The sequence below is a fragment of the Gekko japonicus genome, unplaced genomic scaffold (genome assembly GCF_001447785.1).
Source record: "Gekko japonicus isolate JY-2015 unplaced genomic scaffold, Gekko_japonicus_V1.1 scaffold134, whole genome shotgun sequence".
NCBI classification, from domain to species: Eukaryota; Metazoa; Chordata; class Lepidosauria; order Squamata; family Gekkonidae; genus Gekko; species Gekko japonicus.
In genome coordinates, this window is record NW_015172007.1 from 238,364 (window position 1) to 262,172 (window position 23,809).

Sequence of the window (23,809 nt, forward strand, 5' to 3'; positions counted from 1 at the left end):
GCCCAGGTGGCAGCCACTGCCAGGTTGGCCTTCTACCACCTTAGGCTGATTTGGCAGTTGGTTCCCTTTCTCGACCGCGATGACCTGGCTACAGTGATCCATGCGATGGTCACCTCGAGGTTAGACTACTGTAACACTCTCTACATGGGGCTGCCTTTGTCGCAAATTCGGAAGCTGCAGCTAGTGCAGAATGCTGCGTCCAGGCTGTTGATGGGTCTCCCTGGATGGGAGCACATCTGGCCTGTGCTGAAAGCGCTGCACGGGCTGCTAATAGCGTACCGGGTTCGCTTCAAAGTGCTGGTTCTTACCTTTAAAGCCCTATATGGCCAAGGTCCGACATACCTGAGGGACCGCCTTTCCCCGTATATACCCCAAAGAGCACTATGGTCTGGGGCACAACATCACCTAGTGATTCTAGACCCCAAGGAGGCCTGACTTGCTGCAACCAGGGCTAGGGCCTACTCAGTGGCGGCTCCTACCTGGTGGAATGAGCTCCCGGAGGAGATCAGGGCCTTGCAGGACCTCGTACAGTTCTGCAGGGCCTACAAGACAGAGCTCTTCCTCCAGGCTTTTGATTAGGAGCCGCCACTACTAACATCACCAATGAACCCGGCTGATAACTGGGAATGGAGTGGCCCTAGGACGATCACATTTCAGTGGTGCGGCGGATCGGTACCGTTGTACGGGGATGGAGGCAACATCTACTGGACACCATCTTGTCTTAATTGAAGAGCAACAGCATTGAGCACTTTATGTAATTTTGATATTTAATCTGTTTTATCTTGTATGTATTGGCACATGGTGCCCTTGTTTGTTAGCCGCCCTGAGCCCATTCGTGGGGAGGGCGGGGTAGAAATTTAAATAAATAAATAAAATTAAAATCAACCTTGTGGGTGGTTCGTATGAAAACTGTTTTGTGGTACTCCCCATCTCCAACATTCCAAAAGTGGCCAGAAACCAAACAAGACTGCAGATCCCTGGGCACAGCTGACATCCCCACAGTGGAGGGGATGATAGATGAACTTGTTGGAGTGAGAATCAGAGTTCCCATCATGTCAGTTTAGCATCCAGACTACCTGGAAATTGGGATTCTTGGGAGAAGTTCCTTGATTGACATCATCTGGGTTTGGTGGTACTGTGACTTTCCAAGGGAACTTGTCAGTTATCCAGAAATCCCTCCAAATGGATGATCTGCATTAAGACTGCCTTTGGACCGGTATGTGGAAGATTTCTGTAGAACTCCATTGTCCTGATTCGGTGGAAGTGGCTTCTATTTGTAAATTGCCTTGCTGGACCAGGAAGCACACATATAGATCATTTATATGCATGTGTCTGAACTGTGATGAGTATTCAGACTTCATGCATCCAATGTCCTTGCCATTCATGGTACATAAGGTGAATGGAGCATACACTATCCATTTGCAGAATGTGCATCATCAGCCTCTGTTTTGGGATGGTTTGGTGTGCCTTTTGCCAGATTGCAATCAGTGAGTTTTGGACTTGGGAAACTTGGAACAAAGTGAAGACTGTGAATATGGGGCATCAGAGCTGTATGCCTGGAAGTATCAGTGTTCTTCTGGTTGCTCACAATGGAGAATGCTGTACCTTTCACATCCTTTCTCCTCAAGCTTAACTACACGGGCAGTATTTTCATTATTGGAAACAGGAGGGAGTAAGAAGAATAAAAGAAGCAAAATAACATATTAAACAGCTAGGCCAGTATTTTCTGGAGTTGGGTTAATTCTGTTATTACTTCACAATGGAGAACTACTTTCTAATTTGGATAGACAGGGGAGAAAAATGGCCATTGTTTTTATTACCTGTTGGCAAAATATTTCCTCAGAGATAAGGCTAAAGCTTAGAATATTACGAGGGAGGATTTGTTTTGTTGAAACAAGACTGGCTTTCAAGTTTTGTGTAATGAGATTATTAATGGTAGTGAATTCCTCCTTAAAGGGTCAACTAGAAGAATTCAGCCTTCAGCTGAACTTGGAATCTTGTTATTGCTAATTAGGAGAGGACTGCTAGAAACTTTCTTGGTCTTTCCCCTCTTTTAATAAACATTTTCCCCCCATCTGCCCAGAATTGGAGTAGGGGGGAAAGTGGCCTTTGGAAGCCATGTGATGGAGAGAGAAGTTGTGGATATCTAGGTGGGACTACATGAGGCTTTAGGTAGACATATCAGTGATGGAGGAGATACAGTTTCACTCTGTACTCTGTTGGGCATTCTACCAAAGTAGATGAATCCGCTGGTGTTTCCTGTCTTCCATTTCTGTATCCAGAGTGTGTGTTAATGACTTTTGGGCAGCAGGATGGTAACCACAGCATGGAACTGAGGTTCTTTTTTATTTTAAGGCAAAGGAATGTTCAGACATGTTTTTATTTCTGTGGACACGTAGAGTTTGAAGCCTGATATGTTTACTTTTGTGTGTGTGTGTGTATGAGTTTTGTTTGCTGATTTATGAATTCCTGTGCAATTTTGGTATGAAAATAAATACAGTTCCACCCTGGACGCATGCCGTTGGCTTTATAATGTCCAGAATTTCCTTACTTATTGTATTTAATTTACCGAGTGGTTTATTATGACTCAGTTACAGCAGTACAATAAACAAAACTACTATGTGTTGGGCTGAGGCCTTTTCATAGTATTCTCTTAAAATACAATGGTGTTCAAATCTGCTAGACTTATTTATGCTCTATATAAGGTTCGTTTCACTGTTTTTTTCTCTTCCCTTGGGCCCCAGTATGGAACTTTACTGTAAAACTAGCAAAAAGCTTCCTGCTCTTTACTTAAACAGAGCACTTCCATTCATTGTGGGAGTTTTTGTGCAACTTCCTATTCTTTCCATAGCTATGAAAGTTACAAATCCAAGGCAGAGTTATGGGTTATCTCTGGAGGTGGGGTGGGTGTGAGTAAATAGAGCATTAGACAGTACAACTCGTGTTAAATTATTGTATGAGTCTAGCATTATAACGTAGCTTTAAAATGTAGCTTTAAAACATTTGTTATTACCATTCTTCTGGTCCTTCAATTCTCTGTGGTAAAAAAATCTCAAGGCAGAAATGTTTTGCCCCCACCCGCTAAAGTTTGTTTCATTTTGCTTGTGATGATGTATTTGTGTTCTGTTGTGCTTTCAGTTTCAGAGTTGGCTCAAGCCTTCCAACTACCCCTAATTATCAGGGAGAGCCCCTACGTTATGCTGCTTGTCCACAGTAAATCAGCATCCCTATTTATTCCTTCTGGACGTGCCTTGTTTAAAAATTTCTTTATCATGAGCTGTCATTGTTCAGGGTTCAGCTCCTTCCCAGGGTCTTCTAGAGTTTCTGAGTGGAGGCATCTTTTCCCCAGTGTACAAACATATAAATACAGGTGCTTGGACACTTAAGACACCACACAACACAGAGACTGCCATTTCCCACATTGCAGATATGCATAGCATATTGTCAGACAATTATGTTTGTCTAATATATCAAAGAACACACACAGTCTTGGCTTTTAAATAATTGGCAGGCAGGCTATTGCAAAGTAAATGTACAACTGAGGTGAAATTTCAGCAATGCATGATGGGATAGGAAAGGAGATGTTGAAAACATGTACCTGTTTTCATCTGTGAAATCTTACCAGGGTGAGCTTCTCTCTACAAGTAGGTGATCCTACACAGATCATGTCTCTTGGATACATAATTTGGCATAGTAACATGGTATCAGGAGAGGAATCCTTTTCTGTGAGAGAGATGCTGACAGAGCAGCTATGCTTGCTTACTTACTACACCAGCTGAACATAGACCAGACGGATGCTAGTCTGGCATGCAAATTAAGCACATATAGCTGCCTTGCACAGGTAGGAGACAAGTTTGAACAAGAACCTTTGTGAGTACAAAGTCATGTGGGTGAGTTCTTCTGGCTCCCAACGTCATATTTAAACCAAGCCTGGGAAAGACCAGCTTGGCCAGCTGTCTGTACTAGTTTGAAGTTTGCGAGTGGGGCGGGGGGAAGTCAATATCAGGTTTGTAGCCAGCAAGGAGATGCCTTAGAGAGCAATGCTAAGCAAGTCTACTCAGAATCCTACATGGCATGTTCAGTGGGGCTTGCTCATAGTAAAGTGTTCTTAGGATTGCACTGGTTAGATCAGTAAGCAAGCCTGATTTGCAAGTTTCTGTAGTAGGGAGCATCATATAACCAATTCTGAGAAGCTTTGTTGGCCAGGTTCCCTGAAACTCCCTGATTTGGTCGGAGGCTAGTGAATGGTGAATAGCCTGAATCCATACCAAACATCTCTGTGGTTGCCAGATCCAAGCTGTCCCCTTATTGCCTTGGCTGTATCTAAATATTATTGAGGGACAGATTACTGTTATGCAGATACAGAATGTGAGAGCTGGAAAGGTGCCTGTTTTTTTCTGAAATATAGCATTCTTGTATACTGATAATAAACTGAACCTGTGCTTTTCTGGAGCTACTTTTTCACAGACCTAGGACATCCCCATCGTCAGGAACCTTAACTTTTGCAGTTCCTTCATATACAGGCTGCAAGCAGCTTGTTCTAAATAGAGCAACACAGTTTGCTTATGGATTTTGACTACCAGGACACTATTGCAACAGAAAACTGGAATGTATGTCTGTATTGCTTAGAATAGCCACTAGATGGCGATAGTTTAAGATACCTTACCGAAGTTTAGAAGGGATTGAGGGGAACATGGATTCAGGGGACCCAGGGAGGACTGAGAGTATGGTTAGGAGGAGTTATTTTCAGAAAGAGGGCCTCTTACCACAAGTATAGAGTGGCCTCTGTATTTCCCCTTTCCACAAGTTCTTCTTGTTTACCTAGGAATTATTTTCTCTTGATGAGGAATCTTCCTGGCTGAGTTGCAGGGCTAGGCTGTGAAATTATATGATGATATTATGCCCTTCTAGGGATGCCATACACCCATGTTAGGTGGGCCTTTTCCTTCCAAAGGGAGCCCCACCTGCCCTCGCCTCTGGGGATGGTGGGAGTACAATGCAGCGTGGAAATGACGTTCTCCTACATGCTAGCATCACATCTGGGCAAAACCCCAGACGTGATGTTTGCGCATCAGCCACAGAGCTTGTAGAGTGTCAGCTGATGGTCACATCGAAGTTTTCACCTGGACATTACATTGGCATCTAGTGGAATGTCACATCTGCCCCTTCCCGCCCCCCCCCCCCCCCATGCCTCTCTTGCATTATTTGTTTCCTGGCTGTAGGGTTGTCTAGACTTGGAATTTTTTAGCCAAAGGACAGATGATCTAAAGAGCCAAACCAAACTAAGCAATGCCAGCTTTAAATGCTTTTGATACTATTGAGATGTACATGGAAATGGGTCTGGCTATCAGTTAGCTACCAAGCTCCCCCCCCCCCCCCAAGAGTCTCCTTATTTAAGACTCTCTCTGAATCTCCAGTTCTGTGATAACCCTCCTTCCCACATCTAACCCTCTGTGAAGATGCACTTTCATCTTACAGTTTTGGGAGAGGCTGTTGCCAGAACATCCTTTGGCTGTGTTCCTGCATAGTGTTGTAGTAATTATCTTCTCTTGATGCTGCAGTGTCATTTCTGCCCCAAAACCTGTTGTGCAATGCTCTAGGAATTTCCCAGATCTCTATGGTAAAAAATCTGGCAGCCCCATTTGAAAGTCACATGGGGGTTCTTTATAGAGGACATGGAACTGAACTGCAACAAAGATTGCAGACATGTTGTGCTTTGGCAGAGAGCTTTGGATATCTGTTCTGGAAGGCCTGTTTCTTTACTGGTATGGTTGCTGCTGCTCAACCGCTAGTAGTGTATGCACAGTGCTCAGCACGTGTGGCATGGGACTGGTTTCTTACTTTGGGGAGGCTGTTTAAATATATAAATAAACTCTGTACTCTAGTATACAACAGTGGCGTAAGCCCTTGGGCATGCCACTGGAACTCTAACGTTGTTCTTTTCCTTTAGCTGTTAGCCTACGGGTCATAGCATAGAGAAATAAAGAGCTTTGAGAAAGATCTATTAACTGAGTGAGAGAGGAAGACTTGCTGTGCACTATTTATTGATTGATTTTATTGATTTTTATCCCGCCCTTCCGGCCTAGGCTGACTCAGGGCGGCTTACAACAGAATAAAATTCTCATAATCCACAAATACAATTCAATAAATTAATACAATTCCTAAAATATAATACAATAGTATAAAGCAATATTAAAATCAAACAATATTAGTGCTAGCAATTCCAGTTTTTACTTTTGGTTCTGTTGGTCTGCTTCAGTTGAAGGGGACTAGGACAGGCAATAGTCGCAGGGACCGGCGGCTCAGGGCTTCCACCATGGTTGTCAGTTGTTATTACTAGTGCAACCGATAGTTGTAATTGTAGTGGGGGTAGTGGTGGTGATGATGGTGGCAGCTCCAAAGGCCTGGCGGAAGAGCTCTGTTTTGCAGGCCCTGCGGAACTGTAAAAGGTCCCGCAGGGCCCTGGTCTCCTCTGGGAGCTCATTCCACCAGAGTGGAGCCGCCACCGAAAAAGCCCTGGCCCTAGTTGTTGCCAGCCTGGCCTCCTTGATACTTGGGAGGACCAGGCGGTTCTGGGTCCCTGAACGCAGTGTTCTCCGGGGCATATATGGGGAAACAACCCATTAGGAAATAACCCCCCCCCCCTTAATGTATTGTAAGCCAGTAGAGTTGCCAGGTCCTCTTCACTCCCCGGCAGGGGTGAGTGGGAGGGAGCTCTCTGGGAGTATAGGGGGCGGGGCAATGTCACCGTGCAATGATGCCCCCTACAATGATGTCACTTCCACATGACATCATCATGCTGGGGACGTTGTGCTGGGTGTTGGGGGCGGGGCTTCTCCCCACTGGCTGGCAGCGGATTGGAGCCTGCCAAATTGGGGAATGCCCTGCTCCCATCTGGGGGCTGGCAATCCTGTAAGCCATGTTGGTACCTCATTGGGGAGACCACCAGGTATAAATAAAAACTACTGTGTGTAAGTGCCGCTGAAACATTTAAAGAAAACCTTGTTTGAATTTGTCATTTGATTGCTGTGTGATGTGAACTCCTTTGCCTGCAGTCTGCTTGCCGTATCAGGAAAAGCTTGTCCGGCAGTCATCTCCTTTCAGACTACTATTTTTTTTTCTCTCGGTTCACGAGTTAAGTAGGGACAACTTTGCTTTGTTAAGCTAAGGGGGTATAAACAGGGGGGGGAACCTCTTCTGAAAGAGGTCTAGCATCATCCCTTTTGAAAATGAATGCAAAATTACTTTTTGGATCTAGAGTCTAGATCCAAAAAGTAATTTTGCATTCATTTTCAAAAGGGATGATGCTAGGAATATACCAGCAGTGGACAAAGTTAGACTGTGTTTATGACCCACGTAACTACATGTCTTGTCAACATGACCAGAGAGGCATCTGTATGAGGGGAAATGATAGGAAAGACTTATTGAGAAAACAGTTGATATGGCTACCACCTGAGAAGACAGGCTGTAGTTGAGTTTCTGATCTAGCAAGATGTGGGTGGAGCAAGAATAGTATGCAGGGAAAGCTGGAGAATTGCACCGTTCCTGGCATCCTTCATGTCATTAAGTGAAACTCCTTTTGGTTTTCAAAATGAAGTTTAGCATCCTGACCTTCTTGGTCTCCTCCTCCTGGATACAGCATGGTGGCATCTGCAGTCCAATATCACCAGCTGCTTGGGGATCCTGCTTTTAAATAAAAATGTGGTCATTTAACTTTTTGTCTGCAGCTGCATTTCTCCAGCTGCTGCTGCTTCTGTCCAGTACTCTAAAAACAATAGCAAGAGGTAATTCTCTTACCTTGACAATGTCTTGGATTTTGAACTAAAAGCCCATTTCAGTTTGCAACTCAGGGAGACAGGTTTGCATTATGAAACTAGAGAAGGTGTGCCATTAACTTTAAAAGACTCTTTGTCCTGATGTGGAGTTGTATTTGTATTACAGTGCAATAGTACTGCTAAAAGAAGCTTTGGGGTATAAGGGTGTCTGTTGATACATACCGCTAGGTTGACGGTTACCTCAAATATGACTTTTCTAAAACTGGATGATTTGAAGACAAGATTATTCAAACAGTTTTGGTTTTAAATTGCTTTAAAAAACACCCCTGAATACTCACAACAGAAGTGAATAAAATACCTGGTAAAAGAAATTATCTACATTTAGCTTAGTCTTTAGTAGGAACACTAGCTTCCAGGAGACCAGGCAGGTAGTCATCAGGAAAAATTGGTTGGTTCACCCCTCCCTTCCCTAGGCTAAATTCATCTGTCATATTTCTAGCCCTTATAACTTTGGAAATTTGCTTGAAAGTTCACAGTTTCTAGTAATGCTTGCTGCTCAAGCAATCTCAAATACCCAAGAGGCGGCTTGGTAAGATTTCCAGGGCTTGTGTGCTGGACTTCAGTGCCCTATATAGATCTCTGTTCTTGCACCAGACTAGCAAAGCCAGAATAAATTGTACACTAGAGCCAGTTGGCAAAATAAATCACATAACTTACAAAAAGCGCAACGTATTAGTTCAGTTTGCATAATTTGTCCTAGTTGCAAAATCTAGTAATTTGCATTGTTTTGGGCATGGGGTGTTAATTTTTTTACACACAGTCCTGATAGTAGCTTTGGGGACAGAGCAGGCTAAAGTATGTGTAGGTAAATACACAGGAAGATTCTTTTGGAATAGGCAGGATTGATATGAGAACCCAGAAGTATTCAGTATTCGGAGTGACTCCAAGAGAGGCCTATTAAGATTGGAGGGACTAAGGGGGTCCCTTCATTGTGAGGCCCATTGTCAGCACTGCTTGCAACACCGGTCACTTGCCTCTGGGCTCATATGTCCGTCATCAGCGTCTCTTCCTGGACACTCATCACCATTTAGTGCAGATTTTCACAGTTAAGGTTTGGAGAGGGACAACTTTTCAGCATGAATTGCCGTCAGCACTAGCCATATCCCAAATGGCCAATGTATCGGGCAGATGGTAATTTGTATCTTTTCAAAAATGACAGCACAAATATCCCTGTTGTCCCTGAAGCCAGCTGTTTCCAACTTTGTTTTCGTTTTGAAAGAAAGCTCTGGAGTCTTACATGCACACCGTGTGTCCCTGCAGCGTCTTCTCCTGTGAAGTCCTACTAATAAATCTTTGCTTTCCTCCTAAAAGCAATGGATCCCACAAGGGCAATTTTTGGACTTTGGGAGAATCCAGTAAGACGTAGTTAATGCACTCTGGAGGTTGCAGTACATATTCATGAAATTTGTTTGACTTGGTCATGCCTTTTCTGTAGACAGCCCTGCAGAAACCTCTGTGGAAATGGCACACACTCTATTGGCCATTATTAGAATAAAATTTACTGTAGTTACAGCTTGGCCTCCAGGTTATAATACCCCTCCTCTTCCCACATCTCCTTAAGCTTTATTGCAGCACAACACACGTTAATCATTACTAGCTGAGTGATATGAGAAATCAGGGTGCTAAAATTATATTCAATAACTTCCAGATGTCATTCTCAGAACTGTGTGTTTTTACTAAATACATAGAGTGGTGTGTGTGTGTGTGTGTGTGTAGGAGGAATGCTCTGTTTTCCGAAGGGAAAAGTTATGCTGTTTAACAGCAGCCATCCTGGATTGCTGTGCATTGTATAAGATTGTGTTCCACACACATCTACCAACTTCATGAACAAGAGAACGAGTTAGGGCAGTGCAGATGCACATAGTAGGATACATTTTCCAAATCTCTGTCTGGGGATAGTGGAGTTTGGAGAAGGGAATAAGCTCCATGATACCATAGAGTCCTTCCTCTAAAGCTGCCAGTTCTTCCAGGGGGACTGGTCCTTGTAGTCTAGAGATCAGTTGTAATTCTGGGAGAACTCCAGGCCTTACCTGGAAGTTGGAACCCCGACGTCTCCCCCTTTCTTACAAAGTCATTGCAGTCCTTAGTGTCATGTGATCAGAATTAAGTTAGAAAATTGTACTGGGTGTTGGTTGGATCAAGGGAGGCAGTTGCAAATTGTTAAGGCAGTAGGTTCACCAAAGCTCTTCCTAACAGCCCCAGCAATGTACTTGATGATGTTAGGTTTATAATGAATATATGTCTCCTGCCATTTTGGCATAGTGAGAGCCAGTCTGGTGTAGTGGTTAGGAGTGTGGACTCTAATCTGGGAGAACCAGGCTTGATTTCCCATTCCTCCACCTGCAGCTGCTGGTGTGACCTTGGGTTAGTCATAAGTTTTTTCAGAGCTGTTCGCTCAAGGGCAGTTCTCGAGAGAGCTCTCTCAACCCCACCTACCTCACAGGGTGTCTGTTGTGGGGAGGGGAAGGGAAAGGGATTGTAAGCGGCTCTGAGACTCCTTCGAGTAGTGAAGGGTGGGGTATAAATTGTTCTTCTTCTTCCTCTTCCTCCTCCTCCATCTTCATTGGGCTTTTAGATTTATTAAAAAGTGAACTGTGGGCGTTACAACATGTTTATAGTGATGTTACTGTTTCAACAAGGCAGCTGAGCTTTAAACATTTTTCAGTGTAGCCAAAGGAAATCATGTCCATCAAACTGAAATTGATGGCTGTATATGCACAAGTAGCTGTTAGTATAAGTGATCATTTCTTGAGCCATAAGCAAGCATCTAGTTGAAGAAATCAAAATCATTGCCTTTAATAAATGCTGGAAGAAGGGTTTCTATGAATAGCGTAAGTAAGTAAGGGGAAATTTCAGAAGTTGCTGGTTTGGGGCAGAGAAGCACAGGATGTGCCTTGCAAATATAATTGTTTCAAGTTTTACATAGTAGCTGGTACTTGGTTTGTAAATGGACAGGTAAACTAATAAAGCCATGAAGGTTTTGTTTTGATGCTGACTGGGCTTAGTTGGAGAGAATGCCTCATAGTGGATGGGCAGGGGTATTTTTTGATACTGAATATATTTGCATATGCATGGAGCTGTGGGAATGTAATAGGCTGTCAATAACTTGAAGATCATCATTCTAGTAGGCCACACAAGGTATCAAACATAGTATCATCCAAACCACAGATTGGCGCTAGCATAAAGCTGGGCTGCACTGATGTTGTTCAGTGTTTTTACTGATACAATTCCACTTTTGTATTAACGAGAGCGCTTTTGGAATCCCTGTGTCTCTGAAAGATTGTTTTCCTGAACCCCCTGGCAATTTGCCTTCCTCCTTGATAAGGAGCTACGTTCCAGTAGTTAGTTGCCATTTGCCATCACCTGCCAGTTTTTCTCACTAATGAAATGTTCAGTGTTCCATAAGCTTCGTCAACAAGGGTATTCAGCAGCAATACTCTGAATAAATAAGCTTGTGGATAAATGAGTGCACAGATGAGGAAAAGAAACAAGCAACTGAGGTGGAAAATCACACTGAATTTGGACTGAGCCAGGGTTCATTTATCTCATCCTCATAATATCTTTCCTTAGACATTGTTTCCTTACCATATCATGTGGCCTCTATGCATCTCCTGAGGCCTTATGGCTACAACCTTCACACACCTGATAGCTCTCTTGCTGAAGAACATTGTTGTCTTTTTCCTGGTTTCTGCGTCAGTTGGAAAATGTGTTTGCTGAGCAATAGTCTGTTGCTACAGGAACATACCTTGGTACTCAGCCAACTACCATGTGCACCGTAGAAGTTTTTTAAAGCTGTATTTTCCTAATTCTTCTCTGAAGTCATGAGGACCATGCCCTTCTTTCTTATAAAAGATAACACATAGAATTTTAGTCCATAGAACAACTCTAGACGTCGACCATCAGCAGTACAAGGTAGATTTTGTATGTAAGCAGCAAATGGTCACTATAATGTCATGTGTGCTTGGAGAAATATGTGGCCCTTTCACTGTGCTTTGTTTTGGGGGGGCTCAGTCTCTGAGAGCTCTGCCTTTTATGCAGTGGCATACGTGCACACTGACCTTTGTGTGGTGGCTAGGTTGCCTAGGGTTGGAGCAGGGAACAGATTCCCTCCTGCCTTATTTCTTTAAAGAATGAATTATCGTCATTCATTTCATTGGATAAAGGAAAGGGGTGTCCTCTGAGTGAAGGTAAAACCTGACAGATCTTTTTTTGATCCCAGTTGTCAAATGCTACCCATTTATGTTACTTCTAGAACATGATGGGGAATCTCTCTTCCTGTTTACATGGTGCAGTGTAAAGTTGTTGGCTTTGTCAACTGTGTTGTGATGAGAACTTCATTTTTTACTAGGTAAAAGCCAGTTGCCATGATGGGTGACAAGTACAGAGGGAAGGTTTTTTCAGATTTTACTCTGATGGTGTTAGGTTCCTACGTGCATTTAGGAAAAAAGTGAGAAATGTATTCACTATTCTTTCAGACAAAGGAAAGAAATACATTCAGAAATACTACTGGGATATGGCATAAACCTGTTTCTTTACCCTGACAGGCCCCAACCACTGAGAACCAATCCTGGCCCTTCCTTAGTTCTATTTGTAGGGTGTTATAGAATGTTGGAACTGGTGTGTATATGTGTGCAATATATATGTACATACATGCATATACACAGAGCTTTTTTGTAGAAAAAGCCCAGCAGGAACTTATTAGCATAATAGGCCACACCCAACAGCAGAAATTCAATGTATTAGGCCACACCCCAACAGCACAGCTCATTAGCATATTAGGCCACACCCCATGCCTTCCCTTAGCTTGCCCGGGCGCCCCGTGGCTGTGGGAAGCCCGGGCAAGCCAGCCCTTAGAGAGGTCGGGGAAACCATGGGGAGGCATTTAAATGCCTCCCCGATCCTTCCAGGGCCCCCCTGGCCTACCTGCCTCAGAGTTGCCGGGGGGGGGGGTTTCCTCTCCAGGCCTTCCCTCTGTAGCCACGCACGCAGAGGTTTTGGCTGTAGTGGGCGTGGCCAACTCTGAAGCCAGCCAGAACTCCGTTCCTGTGCGTTCCTGCCCAAAAATAGCCCTGCATATACATGTAATGCATCAAACAGATTGCATCAAATCCAGGTGCTGTTAAAAGTTTGATGGAAGAGATAAGTGTTGCCTGCCTCCGAAATCCATTAATGTAGCAGCACAACAAACCTACATGGCAAGAATCATCTGCAATTACCATTCATTGCAGAAAATGCTGAATGCTCACATTTTCCCTTGAGAGGGGTGTTATGGTAGAGGAATGCATGGTATCTTAATTGCCACACAAGAGGCACTGACTTCCAGATAGGTCACTCTCTTTCCTGGGAATGAAGCCATAAACTTCTTGGATTTCAGGCTGAGAATAGATGGTGTATCTTTGTGGATACAAATGAGCAGGGTGAAGATGACTATTTGCCCACCTTTCAGGAAGAAGAAAGATAGGTTGCTGTTTCCAGTATCCTAGATAGGGCAATAAAAGTTGGGGATGTGAATACTGATGTAATTGGAGAAAGGTGGAAGGCACCACATGTGGGAATTCACACTAAATTCCAGGATAGGCCAGGGAGAAACCCTCCCAGCCAAAAGGGAAAAGCGTTAGAAAGCTTAACATACTCTGTAGAAGGACGTAAGCCAAGGACCAGGGAACAGGTGAGGAACAAAATGAAGTCTGCCTTTGCTAGCCTCTGTTTCAGAGTTCCAGCTTAGTTTGTGTCCATTCCTTGGAATGAAATACCAAGGTAAAACCACTGATTTCTACAACTTAGCCCCATGTTTTTTTCTTAGTTCTGTTATACTGCTTTAATGTTTTGATATAGTTCTGCAGTATTCATGTGCTAAATGAGGATAATTTTTCCTTCTAAAGATCTCACACTGTGTTGAAAGATCTCACCCAGGATATCTGTCTACTTGTCCACGGATAGACCTGAAACTCCTGACTGGGTGGGGAAGGGGTGTGTGGGTGGGGCAGCTCACATATGCACACAGAGCCTGTATCTGCACCTCAAAGTATAGACAGCAAAAGAGAGGGCAGAGTTTCAGTGGCAGTGGCTAACCAATCAAAACCAGAGGGGAAGAGAGGGGGGAAATCCAAGCCCTCTCTCACAAGCACAGATTCCCCACAGCCTTTGGGTATGCTTGGTCCAGGAGAACTGGGGGGGGGGGGATCATCACAAGGGATAACTGGAAAAGACTTTCTCAGCTAATCTGTCTCGCAGCATTATTGTAAGGATAACATGGAAGATGGGGAAGTCCGGCATATTGCCCTAAACGTCTGGAAGAGGGGTGGGATAAAAATATGCAAGGTAGACATTTTCTGCTTTTAACTTGCATTCAACTAGCATGTATTACTTTCTGGGTTAGTCTGTGTGGGGTAGGAGTTAAAACTGCAGTCGTTCTTCAGCGACCTCTAGAATTAAAAAAATATATATACAAAACCTTTGGGCTATCACTGTGGGCTTATGTGTAGACTTGGAGAAACAGAAGTTTTCCATAAACATTTGCCTTGCTTTAGCTTCCTGCAGATGTACTTCATATATAAACTCCTCCACACGCTGCAGCTGTCAGGCGGTCATGGTACTTTGATACAGGACAAAAGAGTGTGGTGCTATGTTGCAGCGATTAGGCTAGAAAGGACATATATTGTATTTGTAGCTAGAAGGCTGTTATCAGTTTAGGTCATTGCGGTTGGACCCGATAATGCAGGTAGAAAGACATATCTGTTTGCTCAGTGATAAATGTCTGCATTGTTATAGCAGCTTATCTGTGTGGTGTTTGCAGTACAGATGAGTGCAGTGTAGGATCAATAAAAATGTAGAGATAACATTAGTGTTTCCCCCCAAAAATCTGTTATTAGAGGAACTGATAGCACCCCAATGCCTACTTTTTGATTCCACCCCCCCAACTTGTTCCCTTCTTTCTTAAGAGCATTATAATTGGGCTGGTGAACTATTACTTTGTATTGCACAGAACACGTAGAGGATTTTTATTTTAACAAAAGTAGAGAAGGCATCATGATGTCTTCACAGATAAAGATATTGAGGTGGGACTGTATTCGCTATGATCACCCAGTGAGCCTCAGGTTAAGCTGAGTTTTGAACTTTGACAGAGATTTTTTTGTAGAAAAAGCACAGCAGGAGCTCATTAGCATATTAGGCCACACCCCAACAGCACATCTCATTAGCATATTAGGCCACACCCATGCATTCCCTTGGTTTGCGCGAGCGTCCTGTGGCAAGCCGGCCAGGGAAGGCACGGGGAAGCATTTAAATGCCTCCCCAATCCTTCCAGGGGGGCCCCAGCCCGGGGGGAGGTTCGCTCTCCAGGCCTTCCCTCTGTAGCCATGCACGCAGAGGTTTTGGCTGTAGTGGGTGTGGCCAGCTCTGAAGCCAGCCGGAACTCCGTTCCTGTGCGTTCCTGCCCAAAAATAGCCCTGAACTTTGATATTTTGATCCCAAGTCCAAAATGTAACTGCTGAGGATCACTGTTTCTGAATAGTCAACATGGCACAGACAAATTGGTTAAATGCTAAATAGCAATATGTAGCATGTTTTAGAATAATGGATTACACAGGTGAAAGCCAGAGAAATGAGCTATGGCAATAATCCTATGTGGTTTCCTTTGAAGTATATTGCACAAAAATTGATGAGATGTTCTTCCCATTAAACAAACTTAGTTAGGGGTGCAAGTTGCAATGAAGACTATAGGATTTAAGTGATGTCTAGAAAGAATACTTTATTTTCCCAGGACTGAGCCTATTTACTATGCTTTTATTTTTTATTATGCTTTTATTTATTTATTTTTATTATGTTAAATCGTATATTGTTATTATAACATCTTCAGGAACTTGTCAGCAAACAAGAGGATTTCAAATGGCCTCTGAATGTTTAAAGTTGTTGCCCCAATTTAGCTTGCTGTTACCCCCCTCCCAATTATGCTTATTTGGTATTTATTGTGCAGGTCCTGTGCCCACGAATGAGTGTGTGTTGTCACCTGTCAACAGCTCCCACCCTGTTCAAGCCTTGCTGGAGAGCTTTACTGTCTTATCCGGCTGTGCAAGTCAAGGAACTGCTGGGTTACCACAGGAAGTTCATGTTCTCAATCTGCGAAGTCCAGAAGAAGGCATCGGCCACCATGAAAGAGAGGTAAAGGAGAAGTCCTACTGTTGCTTATAGGGTTGGGTCATGAAGGCAACTGCCTCTTATTAAACCAGGCTTGCTCTCCAGCGAGAACCAAAATGGTGGTACTACTGACTCCTGGAGAATGGGTATGTCAGTTGATCTGCGCCTAGATAATCTTAATCTTCTTTTTCTGCATCTGATTGTTCTGTCTGGCAGAGTTAGGGAGCTAGCTACACATTACATTCCAGTGTGTATAACAACCCTTATCTCTTGCTCTTTTTTTAAAGAGAAGCTTCTTTGGGTGTGAGGAGTTTAGAGCAAAAAAAAAAGGGGGGGGGGATATGAGCATAACTCTTAAATCGCTTGTCATTTCTCCTCTACAAATCTCCTGTAACTTCCTCCTCTGTAGAATTACACTCACACACTAACCTTGGTAGACATGTGACACAATTCAGGAGGAAAAAGCAATTCGGACAGTAAAAATAATAAACAGGGAAAGAGTTACCCTTCTGTTTTCTAAATTACAGCCTTTCCATGGATCTTTTACATACATTTGCATGTAGTATAGTTAGTTTCTTAACCTGACTAGTCCGCATATCTTTGGCATTCATCTTACAGCTCTTCAGATTTTCAGAATGATTGGCTCACCTGTAATATGATTAACTGTATTTAATTGGTGTAGAATGTAGTTTAGATAGCAAATGTTGCTGATTTCAGTAGTTCTTGAGCACTGTGTAAGTGACTTTTTAATTCAGATTTCACATTGAAGGGCTCAAAACAGAACATTTGTTCTAGTTGCTATGAAAAGATGCAATACAAAGGAGATGGGAAAAATGTCTTGCTGTTAACTTGTGTAGTATTCTGAAAACAGATCAAAGCAGGCTGATGGTGAGAGAGCAAGAGAAAACAATTCATGACATCTGAGCATTTGAGCTCTAAAAATGCTCCATGAAGAAGTACTGTATTATTATCTGAATTTAAGAATTTGGAAAGGTGGAGACCCATCTAGGACACAGAGCAGGATTCTCAACAATCCATTCTAGTAGCTTTGCTCCTAGTCTAGAGCACATCACAATATATTCCATCGCTTCCGACTGTTTTAATGTTGTAGCCTTAGTATAGGGAGCTTTCCCAGTACTACCCCACAAATAAAAATATCATAAAGATAAAGATATCATATTGTTGTTACAGGAATGTTTCTCTGGTGTTGCAGAAGAACTTGCTGGCACAAATATAGATGTAATCCTTGTTAATAATCTTGGTTACTGGGAAAGGAACAAACCCCAGTTTGTTAAGAAGATCAAATTTGAATGTGACAACAAACTGAAGTTGTTGCTAGACATATGATTTTTAAAAATACTGTAAGCCACTGCAAAACTCCTCATATGAATTGTAGTATAAAATAGAAAAGCAACATCAGCCGTGAGTAAGATTAATTTCTGATTACTTTAAAAAAGCAGACTAACACCAAGACCACCATAGTTGGAGACAGATGGGTATGCTTAGGCATGTCTGTCATTTTTTTGGATTGTAGCCAAGGAAATGCAATGGTGGTGAATCTTATCAAGGTGTTTTCCTACTAATCTCCCAGATCTTTAAATGGTTGGAGAAATCTGCAACCCGCAGAGTTAGACTCCGATTTCATTTCACCCTCTGCAGTAGAGATATTTTTGTGAATATTCAGCTCTAAATCACTGGTTGGGTTCAAGTACAAGGCAGCTGCCTTGCTTCATGGGCTCACCTAAATGGATTATCTTCCAAGAAGAGGTTTCCAAATCTGTCTTTCCTGTGTTTTTCAGAGTGTTATCTAGCGGCCTCTTGTGTACTGTTGTGCAGCATATTCAACATCCGCAATCTCTAGTTTATTTCCTATATCCTTCTAAAAGACGGGTGGTTGTAGCCTTTGGAGATAGCTGCTGAGAAAATGAACAGGAAGCAAGAGAGAGGCTTGCTGGCGACACCGGAGAGAGTAAGAGTATAAACAACTGGATTAGATCAGGTTTTTTTGCTTATAGGATAGAAGTTTGAAAACAAAGCAGAGCAAAGGTTATCTTTAGCCTCATTGTAAAATCTGAGGCTTAGTGCCCAGTTTTGTCAAGGCGAGTCATGGTCTCCATCACCTCACATTGAGAGCAGAATTGGTTCATCCGTAGGGAAGTTTCCTGCCATTCCATTTAGAAATGTATATGTTCACTACACAACACTTCCAGGAGCTTGGAGTATAAACATATATATATATTTTGGTTCTGTGTTGCTTGCCTATTGTGGCTGACATTGAAAGATATGACAAAGAAGCTTGCATGTGACCTTGGTGATCACAAGGGCATAGTGTAGAAGATCATATTAAAAATAAATTTCACGTGTCTTCATGTTAGAAGTGTGTGTTTTTGTTTTGTTCCTTAAACTTGTCACATTATGGGTTCTGCTAAATTACATATGCCTGACATGCTGAGAGGGAGTGCAAATAAATGCCTTCTTGCAGCAAATCCCTCATAGGCCTCATGCATTAAACATTGTACTACAGTGTAGTTCTCATAAATATACAGCACATTGTAGTTATATTTTTGACACTCTCTGAGAATGTGTAGCAAACAAAAAGTCTCTCACACATAACCACACAGAGGGGGGTCCATTTTAAAAATCTTGTTTCAAACTCATAGAGCCTGCTGAAGTTAATGAACATTATTTATCCCCAGACAACTGAATATTACTGAGAAACAGAGGTTAAAAATGGTTTGAAAAATATATTGTAGTTGAAATAGTTAATGCTTCCAAAGGCAGTACAATACTGTGAAAATCGGTAATGAACAAACTGTGGAAATTGGCACCCGGGAGTATAATTAAAGCTTAGAGCTGAATGCTTTAAAGATGAAAGGTTTCTTTATACTTTTTGTGTAGATGTATTGTTAAATCTTCCTTAATTATGGACAGACATCTTTAATTAGTAAAAGTCAAGTTTAAAAGGCCCAGAAACTCAAACATGATTTATAGTCAAAATGGAGAAGGCAATAACAACTAGCCTCATATGGACAGTGTTAAAGAAAATAGCATTTGTGTTTAGTTTGGAAATCTTGGCAATTCATGTGCAATCATCTTCAGGGGTGTAATGATCCTCATCTTCGTAACATATTGTGTGAAAGATCAACAGTAGAATTATTCTAGTGAAACAGATATTTGTTAGTCTTAAGTGCTGAAATGCACTTACAGCTGTATAGAATTATTTTGTGCCATCTAAAATATAAGACATGTAGTCTTTAAAGTGAGAAGAAGGGTTCCTTGCCATGGCTCGACATCTAAAGGAGAGAAAAAAATGGGAAACAATCCCCCCCGTGGAAGAATAACATTTCAAAACTGTAAAATAACATTATTTTTTGAAAAAAGAGACCTGTGTTCATTAGGCGTTCACACTTGTCGCATACTTTAGTGAATAGAAAAATACAAGTGGAGACCTGCAAGAAAGACCAAGGGCCATTTCAAAAGGTAATGGGGGGGATTCAACCCTCCCCAAGCTTTTTTGTTAACTTTTTGGATTTTTGGATTTTTCTGCAGAACCAGAAAGTCCTCTGAGTCTGTAGAAACAGCTGTTGAGGGAGAGTAAGTCCTCTGTTGGCAGAAATAAGTATCCACACCCAAAAGGGACTTTGGCTATTAGTATATAGCAGGGATGGCCAGACTTGCTTAACGTAAAAGCCACATAGAATAAATGTTAAATCTTTTGAGAGCTGCAGTACATGAATAAATACTACACACGTTTTTATTTAAAATATGCAAATTTGCTTTTTATTAACATTAAATGAGACTGCCAAAAATAAAAACAAAAGGGGTAAAATAGATATTGATAATTATATTTGTTTTCCAATGATATTTATTTGTTTGCTAATTATATTTATTTGTTGAAGACAGAGAGAAAGAGAGAGAGGTGGAAAGAAAGAATGAAAGAGGTGGAAAGAAAGAGAGAGAGAGAGAAACAATGAAAGCCAATAGATGGGGAGGGAGGGAGCAGGGAGGGAGGAAGGAGGAGAGAGGAAAACGAAGGAAGGAAAAAGAAAAGGAGAAAGCAAAAGAGAAAAGTGGAAAAAAGCAAATAGATGGGGGAGGGAGGGAGGGGAAAAGAGAGAGAGAAACAAAGAAAGCAAATAGATGGGAGGGGGAGGAGGGAAGAGAGAAAGAAAGAGAAAAATAAACAGAGGAAGCAAATAGATGGGGAAGGAGGGGGAGGAAGAACAGAAGGAAGGAAGAGAAAAAGAGAAAGGTGGAAAGAATGAAAGAGGTAGAAAGGAAGAAGGAGAGAGAGAGAAACAGAAACAAAGCAGATAGATGACGGAGGGGAAGGAAGGAAGGAAGGAATGACGGGAGAGAGGAAGGAAGGATGATTGAAAGAGAGAGAAAGAAAGATAAAAAAGAGGTAGAAAGAAAGCAAATAGATGGGGAGGGAGGGAGGAAGGGGAAAAGAGAGAGAGGTGGAAAGAAAACAAATAAATGGGGAGGGAGGGGGGAGGGAGAGGTGGAAAGAAAGGAACCTCCCCAGCCTCCCCAGCCACCTCCCCAGCCTCCACACCAGCCAGTTTGGATTGGAGAAGGCATTTAAAGAGACAAATGCCTTCTCAAAGCAGGCAGGCAGGGACGCTTTAATAACACATTTAAAGTTAAAGTTGCTTTTTTCTCTGTTCCCCCCCACCAACCTCAAGCCCGTCCAGGGAGGGGAACACTGGCTGGGGAAGGGACGACCAATTGGAAGGCATGTCCCCCCCTTCACTTCCCCATCTGTCCTGCCGGGAGCCACACAATATGTGTGAAAGATCTGCATGCGGCTCCCGACCTGCAGTTTGGCTACCCCTGATTTATAGGTTCTTGTCCTCATGTTACATATTTTGTAATATTAAATTAGTAGTTAATTAGCAAACAGTAAACATTAAGTAGAACAGGCATGGTTTTATTATTATCAATATTTTAATTAGTTGCAAAAAGGTAAGAGAGGGGAGGATGTCACCTTGACATTTGGGGTATTAGGCTTATATGTCAAGGAAATTTAAACTTTCTGAGCTTTTTGTGAGCAATACCAAACAAGTATGCTGGAATGGGATGGCACAGGAAATAGCAGCTAAAGAGGTAAGTTTCCCAGTTCCTGTCATAGAGCTACAGTGAGGGTAAAACTGAACACTTGGAAATTCTCCTTGCCATCATGAACTAGGACCTCCTTTGTGTAAAAGAGCTAGTAATCTTATGTAGAAAAGGAAAGTGGTCGCGATTGGAGCAAACTTAGCCAGAATGCATAGGACCGCACAGTAGTGGTTACCCCCGTTTCCTTACAGTTATGAAGGGTTGAACTTTCAGCCCATGACATAGGAAGGCTCAGTGAGATAAAATCTCAGAGCTTCTGGTATCTTTAGCCATCTCCATTATGGGAAAAGACTATCCATATCTGGACCTGATTGAAGACGCTATCCATAATAGAATGTCTGTATAAACAGCAGACTGCAGAATCTCCATCATGTTTGTGAAAAGTGTTCTAATTGGGGAAAATATTCATGCCAAGATTTCTCAAAATTACTGCTTCTGAGGGGAAAAGGAGATATGTGAGTTTTGAGAAATGGTAAAATTGGTAACCGACAAACGCAAGAGGGGCTGAAGGTAGGCTTTGTCAAACACTGAAATACAGATCATTTGATAAGCTGTTCCCACCATAAGGCTTTGGCAGCATACCATAAGCCAGCGTTTATCACACGCTTATTCCCTGTGGTACTAAGTGATGACAGAAGCTTATTTCTTCATGTCCTCTGTTAGAACAATTTTTTTAAGCAGTTGGAGTCCATACAGAATTCCTGGTTAACACATGAGAATTGTTTATTATTTCATGATGATTCCGCCATTGTCCCCTGAGAAGAAGGAGAAGGGGCTCGACTTGGGGTTGTTGTTGTTTTTTTGGTGTGTTTCTATTGGTTGGTCTTCTACTGTGGCTATTTTAAAAACAAGTTGCTTTCTGGAAAGACAGGCTCTTGGAGGACAAGCTGATGTGACAGTCCTTCAATTTGGGATTGGATCCTCTCTTTACATTAGGGATGGGTATGAACCAGGAAAATGGAGGTTTGTGTGGTTTGTGGGGTTTCACAAACCGTGGTTTGCGAACCTCCACAAGCTTTTCCATTTAACGAACTGGTTTGGGTTCTTGAGGTTTGTGCAGCTTCCAAGGGGGTCAAAGGGCATCACTGATGCAAGCCAGTTCAGTAATCCTTTTTGCACGGGGAGCCAAAGGCATCTTTCTCTCCCCTCCCTGCAGAAGTCACAGCAGCTTGCGCAAGTGAACTCAAGGCATTTAAATGCCTTCTGACAGTTCACTCATGTTGCGCTCTGGTGGCACAACTCACACAAGTCAACCCAGAAGGCTTAAATATACCACCACAAACCATCTTACGAACCGTCACAAAAACCATGGCAGTTTGTGGGAGGTTAGCAAATAGCACAATTGCACAAATTGCAGTTTGTGAATGCATGAACCGGCTCGGTTCATCACAAAATTTGGTTCGTAATTCGGTCCGTGCCCATCCCTACTTTACATCAGACAGTAATCTTTTATATCTGCGCATTACATGGTGTCAAATGGGTTTGTCCTTTTCTTCTCTTTCTTCTTTGAGTTCTACCTGGTCTATGTACACTGTAAATCGGACATCTGGGGACAGAAGAGTTACTGGGGCATCTGGGGACAGAAGAGCCATCTTGGATCAGACCAAAGGCCTTTTTATAAATCGACAAGAAAAATTTATTAAAAAATAAATTTTGTGTGTGTGTGTGTGTATTGAAGATCTATATATTATATTAAATATAATCAGAGGTCATTTCGAGGGGGATCGCAGTTCCCCTGGGTGAGGTACCGGAGGCGGGGCACATGACAAAGCCCCGCCCCCTGCTTCCGGCCGCCCCGCTTCCGGCCCTCATTCAGCCAGGAGGAGGCAGGAGAAGAGGGAGGGTAAGTTGCTTCCTCCCTGCCTCTCCCCACCCCTGCCAGTACCAGTGAGTACCATCACAAAAAAGTGCCGCATACAGCAATATGTGGAGCTTGAATTAAATTGCCACTGTGTCTGCCAATTGATTTCCTTGATTGCTTCAGTGCTTTTTGCTATATTTGTGTTTTGAAAAGTACCTCCTGTGGTTTGTTCTACCCAATGAGTAAGCTGCAGTGTTCCTGCGCACACAGAAAACTCTGTTGTGTTTCATGTGGCCTCCTTATCTTGTTTATTCTGGACTGAAGTCTTTCTAGGGTTATTTTCTACGTTGGCTCAAAAACTATCGGTCATTAAGCTTGGAACTCTTGTCACTTTTGCCCACCAGAACTTTCAGAGGAAGCTGTGTGTCAGCCAGAAATCTGTTTGTTTAGGGCTTTGTGTCCAGCAGAAACATTTAGACCTTTTTTCTTGAGGAGATAAGAACTAATTATTTCAAAGCAGAGTGATTTTTTTTTTTTTTTTAAAAAAGGACAGTAGAAATTGTGTAAGAAGAACTATTATATTTTCTCACAGATACTTGAGTTTGAGATCACTCCCAAGCACAGAGAAAGAGATAACAAAAGAGGGAAGGGCCAATGCAGTTTTAACAATCAAATTGTCTAGCATTTGCTGATTTGTTTTGAAAACCTGGAGCCATTATGGAGAGGTATCTACAAGTAAGATATGTGGAAAACGTATAGAGAAGATGCTGAGAAACTAAGTAATGGTGGGTGGTGATTCATTTATCCACAAGTCATTAGAAATGTAGTTGTGATACCAGGTGTACATGTAGGTTAGCTGCTTGATTTACTTTAATATTATAAACCCCAGTAACTCAGGCTTGACTTTCACTCACTA

The 23,809-nt window shown here is 42.4% G+C and overlaps 1 protein-coding gene across 1 annotated transcript in view; it reads left to right on the forward strand.

Moving 5' to 3' along the window:
* The window catches only part of TGFBR3 (transforming growth factor beta receptor III), a 180,578-nt gene that overhangs the window by 37,139 nt on the left and 119,630 nt on the right, over positions 1–23,809 (forward strand). The window contains exon 2 of the mRNA XM_015420182.1: positions 15,811–15,995. Coding sequence (XP_015275668.1) covers positions 15,811–15,995 — 185 coding nt within the window. The remainder of the gene's footprint in view (positions 1–15,810; positions 15,996–23,809) is intronic.